The sequence below is a fragment of the Coturnix japonica genome, chromosome 7 (genome assembly GCF_054131305.1).
Source record: "Coturnix japonica strain WE chromosome 7, WE-NBRP24, whole genome shotgun sequence".
Taxonomy (NCBI): Eukaryota; Metazoa; Chordata; class Aves; order Galliformes; family Phasianidae; genus Coturnix; species Coturnix japonica.
In genome coordinates this window covers 32,353,087-32,368,120 of record NC_140669.1, presented here as the reverse complement: position 1 = coordinate 32,368,120, position 15,034 = coordinate 32,353,087, and the positions used below count along the sequence as shown (strand labels likewise).

At 45.3% G+C, this 15,034-nt stretch overlaps 1 protein-coding gene and 1 pseudogene across 10 annotated transcripts in view; both read left to right on the top strand.

The window, feature by feature from the left end:
- Positions 1 to 12,547, top strand: part of LOC107316373 (UDP-glucuronosyltransferase 1A1-like) — a 54,961-nt gene extending 42,414 nt beyond the window's left edge. For 5 of the 9 annotated variants that reach the window (XM_015867725.3, XM_015867714.3, XM_015867722.3 and 2 more), the window contains exons 2-5: positions 9,084 to 9,215; positions 9,475 to 9,562; positions 10,633 to 10,852; positions 11,498 to 12,547. In XM_015867725.3, the coding sequence (XP_015723211.2) occupies positions 9,084 to 9,215; positions 9,475 to 9,562; positions 10,633 to 10,852; positions 11,498 to 11,789 (732 nt within the window). In that variant the 3' untranslated portion in view covers positions 11,790 to 12,547. Of the gene's footprint in view, positions 1 to 113; positions 1,045 to 4,511; positions 5,373 to 7,080; positions 8,054 to 9,083; positions 9,216 to 9,474; positions 9,563 to 10,632; positions 10,853 to 11,497 lie in introns of those variants that run through there. The other 4 variants (XM_085553636.1, XM_015867726.3, XM_085553635.1 and 1 more) reach the window with 4 other exon arrangements.
- Positions 1,086 to 4,325, top strand: LOC146760149 (UDP-glucuronosyltransferase 1A1 pseudogene; annotated as a pseudogene). The gene has a single exon (XR_014948430.1). The product of XR_014948430.1 is annotated as a UDP-glucuronosyltransferase 1A1 pseudogene (transcript).
- Positions 12,548 to 15,034: the final 2,487 nt, after the last annotated feature.

The window sequence follows — 15,034 nt, the reverse complement described above, 5'->3', positions numbered from 1 at the left end:
CCTTCGCTGTGTGTGCAAATCACCAATTCAACTGTCACTTAAAGTTAAAAATTACCCTAATTTCTGCTCACAGACCAATAAGAATTAAACATTTACCTTAGCAAAGACAGAAGAGCAAAGTACAAGCCATTGCTTGTTGTTTTGAGATCTCTGCATGCACGTGAAGCGTAGCCGACATTCTACAGAAGGGAAATGGTTTCCTTGCATCCAGGATTTCGTTTTCTTACCTCCTGGGCTGTGATTTTCCTGCTCCTGAGGAACTTTTCTGAAGGTGGGAAGCTTTTGGTTATCCCTATTGATGGCAGTCACTGGCTCAGCATGCGCCTGGTTGTGGAGCAGCTCAGACACAGAGGACACGAAATCGTTGTTGTTGCTCCAGAGATAAACTTGCGAATAGGTGCGTCGACACATTATACCATGAAAACATACTCTGTGCCTTACAGCAGGGAGTTTGTGGAGGCAGAATTTAAAAAGCTTGGCTATAAGAGTTTCACACCTCAACCTTTCATGGAGAAGTTCTCAAAAATAAGAAATCTTACAACAATGTTTTTCGATTCCTGCAAAAGGCTTCTTTCTAACAAAGAGCTGATGAAATACCTTGAAGAAAGCATGTTTGATGGTGTCTTTATGGATCCTTTTTTTCCCTGTGGACAGATAGTGGCTGAACACCTCTCCATACCTTCTGTATACCTCGTACGGGGATTACCATGCAGCCTGGACTTCCATGCTACACTCTGCCCAAATCCTCCCTCCTACATTCCCAGGTTCTTCACGCGCTACACAGATCGCATGGGGTTCTTCCAGCGCCTGGGAAATCTCCTAGTAAGCTTGAGCAGTACCCTAACCTGTAGCTTTCTTTATTCACCATATGATCAACTGATCAAAGAATTCCTTCAACAAGAGGCAACGCTGATTGAACTTCTAAGCCATGCGTCTGTTTGGCTTATGAAATACGACTTCGTGTTTGAGTATCCCAGGCCTCTAATGCCTAACATGGCCTTGATTGGAGGCATAACCTGCACTCGGGAAAAACAGTTATCAAAGGTTAGTTACCTTCTTATTTTCCCTCTAGTTTCCTGTGGCTGCACTGTGTGTTTACACCATTTTCCTAGGTAATGACCATGTGATATCAGAAAGTGGGCATGCACTGGAACATGCTGCTCAGAGAAACTGAGATGCACAAGACATACAGTTGCTGAATGTCACTTGGAATAGGGCTCTGGAAAATCTGAATTAATGAGTGGAAACCCTGGCTGTGATATGGGGTTGGAACTGGGTGGGCTTTAAAGTTTCTTCCAATGCACCCATTCAATAATTTAATGCTTCAATTACTTTACATTAAGGCCTATAGCAGATTTAGGGAGAGGAGGAAAAGGTAACACTTCTCTCACTGTTGTGATCCACTGGAAGTGCATCCTTGTGAGAATCATTTGCCTTACAGACATACCTGGGATCAGACCAGTTTTCATCAGCCTCTTCATTCAACACAGCATCTTGAACAGCTCCTTCACATCATGTGTTTGTCCATAGGCCTTCCAGAGGTGAATGTTCAGAGGGAGAGGCCATGCTAAGAGGAGTGAGAGCAGCTACTACTAGGCACAATGGTGATGTGGGCATGACAGAACTCCTGTGGGTGCAAAAGATTCATCCTGAGCGAGGCTATTAGAAGCACAGAGCCACACACAGCCACTACTGCCTCCTTCCAGGGTCACACAGCACTCTCCCTCTAGTAGATACAGATGAGGCGTAGCTGATGGGTGCAGTGGCACCACCCTCCCATGAACTTGGCATAACTCTGATGCTTGTTATCCAGCCTCTAATCAAACAAGTGATTAAACATTTACTACTACTGATACCGAAGGATAAAAATCAATGTCATACAGCAGATAGCTTAAAGAGCACAGGGCTGTTGCTATTGCTTCAGAGCTGCCCGGAGTTTTTTCTTCCTGTGCAGCTCTCCCACATCTCTGCAGGAATGGCCCTGGTACTTCCTTCTCATCCACAAGTCTCAGTGTCGCTGCTTCTGCTGCTGTCTGTGCTCAGCTTGGCTGCAGGTGGGAAGCTGCTGGTGGTGTCTGTGGATGGGAGTCCCTGGTTCAGTTTGCTGGAAATGTTAGAAGTTCTGAAGCAGAAAGGACATGAAATAGTCGTCGTTGCACCTGAATTCAATTTACAAGTAAAGCCATCAGAGAATTTTGTTTTGAAAACCTACCCAGTCCCTAACACAGAGGAAGGGATGGTTGGCAGTATGCAAACATTTTTAAAGGTGGCACTTGAAGAAGGATCATTTCTGCAAAGATTTTTTAAAGTACGTGAATATATGAAAAAATTATCAGAGTCAACCATCAGAGACTGTGAGCAGTTACTGCACAACAAAGAGCTCATCAGATATCTCGAGGAGAGTAACTTTGATGCTCTCTTTTCAGACCCCGTATTATCATGTGGAGCGATACTGGCTGAGCATCTTTCCATCCCTTCTGTGTATTTCATGAGGTTGATACCATGTGGATTTGATTTTCAGGCCACTCAATGTCCCGGTCCCGTTTCTTATGTCCCCAGAGCATTTACAGGCAATACAGATCACATGACCTTCCTCCAGCGTGTGAAGAATGTCATCTTTGATACCTCCAATCTTTTCCTTTGTGACTTTCTGTTTAAACCATATGACAAACTGGCTTCTGAGTTCCTTCAGCGAGATGTGACCATGCTAGATCTCTTTCGTAAGGGGTCCTTATGGCTTCTGAGATATGAATTTGTGTTAGAATATCCAAGGCCATTGATGCCCAACATGATTGTAGTTGGAGGCGTAAACTGTGCTCACAAGCAGCTACCTCAGGTGGGTTGTGCTCTGTTTTTAATTCTTGTTCTGATAGACTTCTCTGTTTCAGGTTTCTGTATGGATTCAGCTCCATCTTTTCAGTTACAAAGTATGCTCAGTGGACTGGCAACAAGTGGTTTCTATCTGGCTTTTCCTTTATAAGACATCATTCTCCCAGTTGGCTGAGGATGGACGAGTGAGTGGCAAGTGTAGGGAAGTCCATCTTGAAAGATTCACCCTTCTTTCAAAAGCAAATTCATGTGAGGTAAATGTATCTGGAAAGCAAACACTGGATTTGTAAGAGACTGCTTTCTATTATGTGTTGTCCATATACGAATTGCATGGTGTAGAGTAAATTCTTTACTTCATAAGGATCTCAGAGAAAGTGATTGAAGTTTAGTTGAAAATCTGAGGGACTGTCAAAGCCTCACAGTCAGATATAATCATTCAACTTGGCAAATATTGGGAGTATTGTCTATTATTTATTGTGAAAAACACAGCAGGCTTCTGTCATTACTGCCTTACCACTGCTTTCTCTGTCAGTGAAGTTGTTTGCTATGCATGAGGGTATTTCCAAAGATAGAATTCTACAAGGATCCTATGTGTCACTGACACTCAAGCTATGAAGCAGCATCTGTGTTTAACTTACAGGCAGACCACAGTCAAACATTACTTGGTAATGACCATGTGATATCCGAGATGCCATCAAAGTTGTAAGACTGAAAAAGGTTTGGTAGCATGGTGGATCCTGGAGATTGATGCAAGTCTTGTAGAAGTGTTCGTCTGTGTTTTTCACCTTGAATTTCTTGCAGGGCCGCACTGAGTACAGGAGAAATTCTCTCCTTTCTAGTGAAGGGCTTTGATGGGACTTTGTACCCACTATCCAAAGGTACTGTGGAAAGAAGGACAAGGTGCTCTATTACCTGAATTCCTTTACTCAGAAAGTGGCCAGTCACTGCAGCGTGCTGCCCGGAGAAGCTGTGGTTGCGCCATCCCAGGAGTTGTTGAAGGCCATTTTAGATAGGGTTGTGGGAAACATGATCCACTGACTGACTACCGTGCCTGTAACAGTTGGTTTACAACTGTTTGAGATTTGTAGGCCCCGTCCAAGCCAAATATCCTGTGATTCTACCATTCTGTGGGTGTATGATGGGACCTCCAAGTAAATGTGGGCCAAAGAGGACAAAGATTATGTCTCTCTCCATCATCTTTAAAGCTATTTTGAGGCACTGGGAACACTACATCTTGTGTATTGTGAATGTTCAGAGGGAGAGGCCATGCTAAGAGGAGTGAGAGCAGCCGCTACTAGGCACAATGGTGATGTGGGCATGACAGAACTCCTGTGGGTGCAAAAGATTCATCCTGAGTGAGGCTATTAGAAGCACAGAGCCACACACAGCCACTCCTGCCTCCTTCCAGCATCACACACCACTCTTCCTCTAGAAGGAAAAGGTGGGGCGTAGCTGGTGGATGCAGTGGCACCACCCATCCATAGACTTGGCTGAACTCTAGTGCTTGTTATCCAGCCTCTAGTCAAACAAGTGATTAAACATTTACCATACAGCAATTATGTTACAGAAGGATCAAAATCTATGGCATAGAGCAGATAGCTTAAAGAGCACAGGGCTGTTGCTATTGCTTCAGAGCTGCCCAAAGTTTTCCTCCTGTGCAGCACTCCCACATCTCTGCAGGAATGGCCCTGGTACTTCCTTCTCATCCACAAGTCTCAGTGTCGCTGCTTCTGCTGCTGTCTGTGCTCAGCTTGGCTGCAGGTGGGAAACTGCTGGTGGTGTCTGTGGATGGGAGTCCCTGGTTCAGTGTGAGGGAAGTGTTAGATGGACTCAGGCAGAAAGGACATGAAATAGTCGTCGTTGCACCTGAAGCCAATTTACATATAAAGCCATCAGAAAATTTTATCATGAAAACATACCCAGTCCCTTTCACAAGGGAGGAGATGGTTGGCAGTTACCATGCATTTTTAAAGGATGCATTTGAAGAAGGATCATTTCTGCAAAGATTTTTTAAAGTACTGGAAAATGTGAAAAAAGTCTCTGAGTCCAGCTTTACAGCCTGTGAGCAGTTACTGAACAACAAAGAACTTATCAGATATCTCGAGGAGAGTAACTTTGATGCTCTCTTTACGGACCCTGTATTACCTTGTGGAGCGATACTGGCTGAGCATCTTTCCGTGCCTTCTGTCTATTTCTTCAGGGGAATACCATGTGGATTAGATTTTGAGGCCACTCAGTGTCCCAGTCCCCCTTCTTATGTCCCCCGGACATTTACAGACAATACAGATCACATGAACTTCCTGCAGCGTGTGAAGAATGTCATCTATGACACATCAAATCTTTTTCTTTGTGATTTTCTTCTTAAACCATATGAAAAACTGGCTTCTGAGTTCCTTCAGCGAGATGTGACCATGTTAGATCTCTTTCGTAAGGCTTCTGTATGGCTCCTGAGGTATGACTTTGTGTTAGATTACCCAAGGCCATTGATGCCCAACATAATTGTGGTTGGAGGAGTAAACTGTGCTCACAAGCAGCTACCTCAGGTGAGTTGTGCTCTGTTTTTAATTCTAATTCTGATAGACTTCTCTGTTTCAGGTTTCTGTATGGATTCAGCTCCATCTTTTCAGTTACAAAGTATGCTCAATGGAGTGGCAACAAGTGGTTTCTGTATGGCTTTCTTTACCTCTACCAGACATCATACTCCCAGTTGGCTGAGGATAGGCAGCTGAGTGTGGCTAGTGCAGGGAAGTGTCCCTTCTATATATATATTAATGGAGTGGTGCTCCACCTCTAAAGCTTCAACATTCTTTAGAAAGCAAATGTATTTAAGGTAAATTTATCTGTGAAGTCAACACAGGATTTGTAAGAAATTACTTTTCATTACATGTTATTGAACTATGTTTTGTACGGAGTTGAGTATCTTTGCTGGTCTCATGATGACCTCAGAGTGTGTGAAGGAAGGGTAGTGGAAAATCTGAGGGACTGTCAAACAGTCAGATAAATCATTCAGCTTGGCAGCTGTTGGGAGCAGTGTCTGTTATTCACTGAGATATTTACATCAGGCTTCTGCCCTGGGGCACAATTCCTGCCTGCCTTAACACTGCTTTCTTCGTCAGTGAAACTGTCAGCTATGAATGAGGGTGTTTCCAATGATAGGATGAACAGGAATGTCAGGGGTGATAGAAACTCAAGAAGCAGCATCTGTGTTTACAGGCAGACATCAGAGAATCCTTTCATTGTAACGGCCACGTGATATCTGATATCCCGTCAATGCTATGAACCTTCTTTAGAAGGAATGGTGACATGGTAAATCCATGTGAATTTTACAAGAGCTGTTGAAGTATTTTCCTCCCTGATTTTTTTCCCAGGTCGCTCCCATTTGAAGAGAAATTCTTTGCTCTTCTAATGAAGGTCTGTGGTGGGACTTTGTACCCACTATGAGAAGAAACTGCCAGGTTCTGTGGGAAGCACGACAAGGTGCTCTATTACCTGAGTTCTCTACTCAGAGAGAGCACTGTCACTGCAATGTGCTGCCCAGAGAAGCTGTGGTTGCTCCATCACAGGAGCTGCTGAAGGCTATTTTAGACAGGACTCGTCAAAACCTTCTCTACTCACTGGCTACCCCACCTGTGGCAGTCTGTTTGCAACTGTTTGAGTTTTATAGTCCCCTCTAATACACATATTCTGAGATTCTACCATTCTGTGGGTGTATGATGGGACCTCAATGTAGATGTGAGCAAAAGAGAGCTAAGCTAATCCCTACCTCTACGCTTTGATGCTGCTCTGAGGCATTGAATGTACCTCACCATGAGGGTGATGAGTCCTGCAGACATACCTGGGTTCGTGCTTCAGTCTTCATCAGCTTCCTCATTCAACACAGCATCTTGAATAGCTCCTTCACATCATGTGTTTGTCCATAGGCCTTCCAGAGGTGAATGTTCAGAGGGAGAGGCCATGCCTAGAGGAAAGAGAGCAGCCACTGTTAGGCACAATAGTGATGTGGGCATGACAGAACTCCTGTGGGTGCAAAAGATTCATCCTGAGCGAGTCTATTAGAAGCACAGAGCCACACACAGCCACTAATGCCTCCTTCCAGGGTCACACACCACTCTTCCTCTAGAAGGAAAAGGTGGGGCGTAGCTGGTGGGTGCAGCGGCACCACCCATCCATAGACTTGGCTGAACTCTAATGCTTGTTATCCAGCCTTTAGTCAAACAAGTGATTAAACATTTACCACTACTGATACTGAAGGATCAAAATCTGTGGCATAGCACAGATAGCTTAAAGAGCACAGGGCTGTTGCTATTGCTTCAGAGCTGCCTGGAGTTTTCTTCCTGTGCAGCACTCCCACATCTCTGCAGGAATGGCCCTGGTACTTCCTTCTCATCCACAAGTCTCAGTGTCGCTGCTCCTGCTGCTGTCTGTGCTCAGCTTGGCTGCAGGTGGGAAGCTGCTGGTGGTGTTTGTGGATGGGAGTCCCTGGTTCAGCGTGCTGCGAATGTTAGAAATTCTGAAGCAGAAAGGACATGAAATAGTCGTCGTTGCACCTGAAACCAATTTAAATGTAAAGCCATCAGAGAATTTTGTTTTGAAAAACTATGCATACCCTTTCACACAAGAAGAGATGGATGGCATTTTGCAATCGTTTTTTAAGGATGCATTTGAAGAAGGATCATTTCTGGAAAGATTTCAGAGACAGCAAGAAAAAATGAAAAGGTTCATTGATTTTGTTTTCACAACCTGCGAACATTTACTGCACAACAAAGAGCTCATCAAATATCTCGAGGACAGTAACTTTGACGCTCTCTTTACAGATCCTGTGTTTCCTTGTGGAGCAATATTGGCTGAGCATCTTTCCATCCCTTCCGTGCATTTCATGAGGGGAATACCATGTGAATTAGATTCTGAGGCTACTCAGTGTCCTAATCCCCCTTCTTATGTCCCCATGGCATTTACAGGCAATACAGACCACATGACCTTCCTCCAGCGTGTGAAGAATGTCATCTTTGGCACTTCTAACTTTTTCCTTTGTGACTTTGTTTTTAAACCATATGAAAAACTGGCTTCTGAGTTCCTTCAGCGAGATGTGACCGTGGTAGATCTGTTACGTAAGGCTTCTGTGTGGCTTCTGAGGTATGACTTTGTGTTAGGTTATCCAAGGCCATTGATGCCCAACATGATTGTAGTTGGAGGAATAAACTGTGCTCACAAGCAGCTACCTCAGGTGGGTCGTGCTCTGTTTTTAATTCTTGTTCTGATAGACTTCTGTGCTCCTAAGAATGAGGTTTTCTATATCAGATAGATCTTCTATTGCTGTTTAGTGTGAGCTAGGCAACTTGTTGTGAAAAAATACTTGGCTTCTCTTCCTCTAAAAGGAACAGATGGGGTGTAGGTGGTGGGTGCAATAGTACCATCCACACATAGACGTGTCTGGACTCTAGTGCTTGTTATCCAGCCTTTTATTAAACCAGTGATTAATTATTTACCATGCAAGTGGTAGTTACCTTTTTTGTTTCTCCGTTAGTTGCATGTGTCTGCACTGCTCGCTTACACCATTAGATGGCTCTCCTATCAGCAGCAGAGGATAACAGACATTGAGCACGGGTGTGTCTAAGAAAAGTACTTTGCACCTCTTCATCCCTCGTTCAACGAGGAGGAAATTGCTTTCTGGAAGGCCTCCAAGATTACCAGACAAGCCAGTATGAAAAGCTGGGCTTTCCCTTTTATTTTATAAGTACCTTCCAGGTGCCTCTTTCAAGTTGTTTCATTTCTTAATATCTTTCTACAAGACTTCTGCAGACCAAGTAATGCTCATTCTATTCCCTGGAGCAGATAAGCAGTTGTGCAGGAATTGTAAAGGCTGTAGCAGAAGTGAATTAAAACTCTACTTGTCTGGAGCAGCAGCAAGAGGTTTGCTTACCATAAATAAAAGTCTTTGTCCCTGTTTTGGTCTGGAAGCGTATTTCTTTTTGGACAACGCTGAACTTCATCTATATGGGTTACCCAATTCCACTAAGGAAACCTGTCATAGCTTTTCTTATATCTGAGCAAGTGTCCTCAGCAGGGCCCATTTCATTGCACTGGCAGATGATCTAGCTCTTGTTTGATCAAAATCAAGACACTCACAGCCCTGCATACCTCCCTTTGACCACTTGCATCCTTCTTTTGTTCCTAGATACCTCCACGGAAACGTGACAAATTACTGCATGTGACACGATAGGGATTTTGACTGAGGGTGTGCTTTGTGTTGGCAGGAATTTGAAGCCATTGTAAATGCTTCTGGAGAACACGGTATTGTTGTCTTCTCACTGGGCTCCATGGTCTCTGAGATCCCCATGAAGAAAGCCATGGAAATTGCAGATGCCTTGGGAACAGTCCCTCAAACGGTACGGTATCCCTTCCCTCCTTCCAGCACAGTAACTCAGCACTGTATTCAGGTATAGTGCATTACTGCAGATCCCTCAGCCCACCCTTCTTTCTCCTGCTCCCCAATGCCAGAAGAGAACATCACACCCTGCCGTTCTGCATTGCTGTTGGCAAAAAGAGGTTTTGTGTAGATGCTGTTAGCTGTGCTTTCCAAACTAGCAGAGGAACAGCAAAAGGGTGACTACTGAGAACTGACATTGTGTTTATTTCCCTTCAAAGGTTTTGTGGCGATACACAGGAGAGGTGCCTCCCAACCTGCCAAAGAACGTGAAGCTTGTCAAGTGGCTGCCACAGAATGACCTCCTAGGTAGGTCTGAGACCCCTGGAGTTAAGCCATCTTATTTCTTCCAATTCCACTACACAGTTTCAAAGCCCCATTACCATCATCTGTGCTGACTGTGGGTCACAGGTTTTCATTGCAGCCTTTGCTGTTCAAAACAGAGTTTGCCTTTTACAAACACATCTAACTGCAATTTCAAGATGACCTTACTGTTTGCAAAGGTGCTGCAACGCTCAATTATGGTACCGTAAAGTACTGGAGGCTTTGTCTCTGCTTATCCAATCTCAACACTGAATTATGCTTTTCTGTCCTTTCTGGAATGAGGAGGGAGTTTAAGTTTCTCTAGTGAGCACTTCCAGGCAGGTTCTCACACTTTTAAAGTAGTAATATTGTGTGTGTTATTGCCCAGAGTGCATTTGTTGGTACAATGCTGTAATGTGATGGAAAGCATAGCACTAATAGCAGAGTAGAACAATCCTAAGCTGTAGCAAATAAGAATAAACCCAGATACAACAGCCATGGTTGCAAAAACAAAGAAAAACTGCTTACCTTTTGGGAGGCCTCTGGTAGGCAGAGACCTCCACTGCCAACCCTTAAATGAGGTCTGGGAAGGGGTGGATCCTGGCTCCATCCTTTGCAGTCACTCAGGTACATTGCATGCAGCTGAGCTCCCCTGGGTTGGCCCGGCCTTCCCACCAGGTGCTCAATCATTCTTCAGGCCATGACTTAGCATTACTGCTATACTTGGTGAGACAATATGGCTTTGCTGTGGGAGACTTGCAAACGAAAGACATGCTTAAAAAGAAAGCAGCGACTTTGCTTTTTAAATTTGGCTTCACTGGGTTGTGACTTTATCCTATCACCTGACAAGCTGTGGAAGGTCATACAGGGCTCTTCAGAGACTACCCAAACCAAGATGGAGCTCTACAGTTCATGGTTTCGTAATGTTTTGTTCTCTGCTACATTAAGTTTGCCCATAAGTAACAAAGCTTATGACAGTCCATTGTTCTTGATGTACACCCATCAATGGCATTTTTTGGTATAGTTTTCCTAGGCATGCATTACCATGACATAACAGATTTCTCTTTCTTCCGCAGCTCATCCTAAGACTCGTGCCTTTATTACCCATGGAGGCTCACACGGTGTTTATGAGGGCATATGCAATGCAGTGCCAATGGTGCTAATGCCTTTATTTGGAGACCAGATGGACAACGCGAAACGAGTGGAGTCGCGGGGAGCAGGATTGACACTGAATATACTAGAAATGACTTCGAAAGACATATCTGATGCCCTGAAAGCAGTTATTAATGATAAAAAGTCAGTAATAGATATGCACCCTTTTTCTTTCTACTGCTGTGTAACACCAGCACTCTCACTTCCAGTTTAACACGATACTAATCTGTTCTGATATCCCTTCTTACATCAGCTCCATTGCTGAGAAGGCATTTCTTGCCCTGGATTAACCTTGTCCCACTGCTATACCAGCACCATCCTACTCACTGTCTGAGACTGCAGTTATGAGGTGGTGAGAACAGCCTGATCTGAGAGGACGCAGGTGTCAGAGTAGATGGGGTACAAGTGCAATGGAAGAAATCAAGCTGACAAAGGATATCGAGATGACAAAAGATGACAGGAGATTTTGCTGACAGCTCAAACTAAGCCTTGATGATCTTTAAGGTCTTTTCCAACCTGAGCAATTCTATGGTTCTGTGGTATTAGGAAATACTGCTTCTCAGGAGGAGTGGTGCTGCAGAGGCACAGATGCCCATGAAGGTGGTGAGGCCACCATCCCCATGGGTGTTAACTGTGGAGATGTGGCACTGAGGGATGTGGTCAGTGGGCATGGTGGGGATGGGCTGGTGCTATTTGTGGTCTTAATGACTCTGTGATCCTTTTTTTCCTCTGGGGAGTGAGTCTCAGCAGCACAAGTCACTGAACACCCCCAACACCTTGTCTTGGCAGGTACAAAGAGAACATCCAGCGTCTCTCAGACCTTCACCTTGACAGGCCCATCCATCCCCTGGACCTGGCTGTGCACTGGGTGGAGTTTGTCATGAGACACAAAGGAGCCCCACACCTGCGCCCTGCTGCCCATGACCTCAACTGGATCCAGTATCACTCCCTGGACGTCTTTGCCTTCCTCCTGGCCGTGGTGCTCCTCTCCCTGTTCATTTCTGTGAAGTGCTGCATGTTCTGCTGCCGCAGGTGCTGCTTTAAGAAGGGCAGAAAGAGCAAGAAATCAAAGACCCACTAGCAGATGAAACCATTGATGGGAGGCAAGCCCTCTGCTCCAGACCTCACGGATCAGAGAACATCTTAAATTTCACTAAAATAATTACTAGCTTTCAATCAAGAAATAATTCCTTTAGACTAACACCGAGTGTTGTTTCATTGATGATGTGTAGGTTTTTTTTGTGTGTGTGTCTGTAATTAAGAATAAGATGTTAAAATAATTTGTACAGTAGTGCTTCAGTCACTTGGGAAGATATCAGTGTGAAGTCCGAGGTGCCTGGCTTCCACTTCTTGATGTACAGAGGACTCGTGGTCGCATGTACTTTTTTAACCTCTATATGCAATGAAGAAATATGGGATTTCATACGACTTTGCTCTGAGGGCTCTGTGAGGGCCATTTGCTCTATCGTGTAACATTGTCAGCCTCATCAAGCACTTTGCAATCTTTGTACAGCTGTTGATAGAGAAGAGGCAAATGTTATAATCTGACATTGTATGTCACATAAGCCAAGCAAGCTGCACACCTTACGTAGGCTTTATGTGTGTGTTTACAATACCCCGAGCTCGATCCAGACTTCAGCATGGAAGTGGTTGTAAAGCCACTGGTGTTTCACCAAGTTCCCCATCAGGCAGAGTTTCTGTCTCTCGCCAGTTGGGTGGTGTGATCTTTGGAAGCAGTTTTTAAAGACTATCTGATTTATTCTCTGTAAATGATGTTAAGGTGAAAAAAAAAAAAAATACCCAACCCCCGGTCCTTCAAATAAATCCCCAATACAGTGATGGCTCTTGTGTTTTCTGACTCGAGGGAGATGGGGACAATCATCGTACATGGAAGAAGGAATGACTCAGTGCAGCAGTGTGTGGTGTACTCAGTGAAAGGCACTAGAGTCATGTTGGGGACAGCTTGCCAACATGGGGACAGCCCATCCCAAGCCCATCTTGGGTCCCAATGATGGTAGGGGTGGCTGTCCTCTCTCATCAGTCAGGGGAGCACAGTCGCTTTATGAACCCTTCACTATATCATAGTGCTTAGTTTTTTAAGGAGCTGGTTTTTCGGCTGTCAGCCTGGCAGGTCGCTACGGAGAAGGGATAGAGAGGGAGAAAGCAGGCGGGGCTGCTGGAGAACCAGCGGGGTGTTCCGGCTGTGACCAGCAGAGGGCGCCACCGCATCGCTGCAGGGGAAAAGCCGGGGGGTGCTGATCTTCATGGCTGAGGTTTAATCCACGGCTGCTCTTCACCCCACTGGGATGCTCACGCTCTGAGCCCACTCCCAGTGCCCACAGGGGCTGTCAGAGGTCAGGCACAGCTCACACCCACCAGATGGGAAAAGCGCTGGCATGGGATTTGGCTCTGATAGGCGGCAGAAGGTGCTCCCAGCATCAATTCCATTTCCATTAAGGGCACAAGGACGGTTTCATATGCCAGATCTGATTGCTTAGGATGATAAAAGCAACGGGCTTTATCAAATCACAAATCTCCCAGCAGATATTGGCCAGCTCACTTCCCAAGTGACCTCCTTCACCAGCCAGCCCCAACAAACGGCTGGCAGATCCTTCCTTAAAATACCTCCAGTCCGGGCTGTTGGGGCCACAATCTGCTTTCTGGGGTAGATCAAAGCTCACAGTATCTGTCACCCAGCAGCCCTCCCAATAGAGACCCAACCACATCCCAGCAACTCTTTTTAACCAGGTGAGACCTCGTGAAGCGATGGCTGTGAGGTTTAATTGCTCAGCAGGGGGTAGTTAAAGAGGGGAAGAAACCTAAGGTTAATTATCCCCTAGAGGCAGCTGATGGGGCTGTCCTGTGAGCCTCTGCTGCAAAGAGTTGGTGTGAGATGACTTCATCATACCAGGAATGGAGAAGGAAGGGCAAATCAAAGCCAGCTGTGCTCCTAATGCAGGCCATGTAACCCATACAATCATTGCAGGTGTCCCCTGCATTGTATAGGGATACTTACATATGGATCAGGTGCTCAGGAGCCCCATCCAACCTGACCTTGAGTGTCTCCGGAGATGGGGCTTCCAGCACCCCTCTGGGTAACCTGCACCAGCACCTCAATAGTCCAATCACCAGCTCACCACCACTGTGCTCACTAACCACATCCCCAAAGGTCCAGAAGACCCAAACCCAGAAGATTCCCGTGCTGGCTGTGCCTGGGATGCTGCCAAAGCTGGGCACCAAAGGCAGAAATTCCTTCCTAGCTGAGAGCTAAGAAGGAAGCAGAACAATTGATTTTCAGCAGGGATTTCCAGGGATAAAAACAGATGCCCAGAGACCTCTTGGCTCTTTCATCACAGTCTCTCATTTTCATTACAGACTGCAGACTGAGAGCCGGGGAGGACAAAGCAAGAAGCACTGATACTGCAGATTTCTGTCCAGACACTGATAACCCAGGGCTGACATCCCTCCCTCCCCATTCTGACATATCTCTTTCAGCCATTTAATGGAGAGCTGAGCTGATGTGAGATATCATCCTATTTTGATGGCTTAAAACGGTGCAAGTGCATTGTCAAGGGGACTGTGCTGAAGGAGGTCATTGCCTTGATTGGACACGGGAGAAAAGAAGACCAATAATTTACTTGAAGATAAAGTATTAGAGAGAGTCAATCATCAGAGAAGCAGCTAATGGAGAACTGTTCAAGTTAGATAAGCCCAGGCTACTTAAGAACGATCATTCATAACCAGGGTCTCTAGTTGCCTTGGCCCAGCAATCCAGCCGTGCCACCCTGTGCTGCACCACGGGATGCATTTGCCAGGGATTAAATCAAACCATCGTGTCTTTTTTCTTTTCACCCTTAGCAAGCTGAAGCCACAAGCAGAGCCACGTGTCTGAATAACTCACTTTCATGGCCTGAAATCTGAATTCAGTTCGTACTGTGAACACCACAACTGATGGTCTGTGCTGAGCTCGAGGCCACATGGCCTGGGCATCATCAGCCTGTGGGACTAAGAAAAGCCTCCTGCCTTAACCCCATCTGCCAGCAGATGAAATCCACTCGGTAGCACTGCAATAGCAACAGCTTTAATAGTAATATTTTTCTGCAAAAAAAAAAAAAAATCATTATTATTATTAATTTTTAAAAAAATGAACATTAAATGTAAGTACAATAACTGCACCAACCGTGGTAATGATGCAAAGCCCAGGTGCAGCTCCAGAAGGGCTCAACATACAGCAGGCAAAAGGCATCTGAAGGACGTAGCCCAACCCCAGCAGGTGAGGAGAGCTGGGATTTCAGACCAAGGGAGGGACACAAAGCAACACAGAGG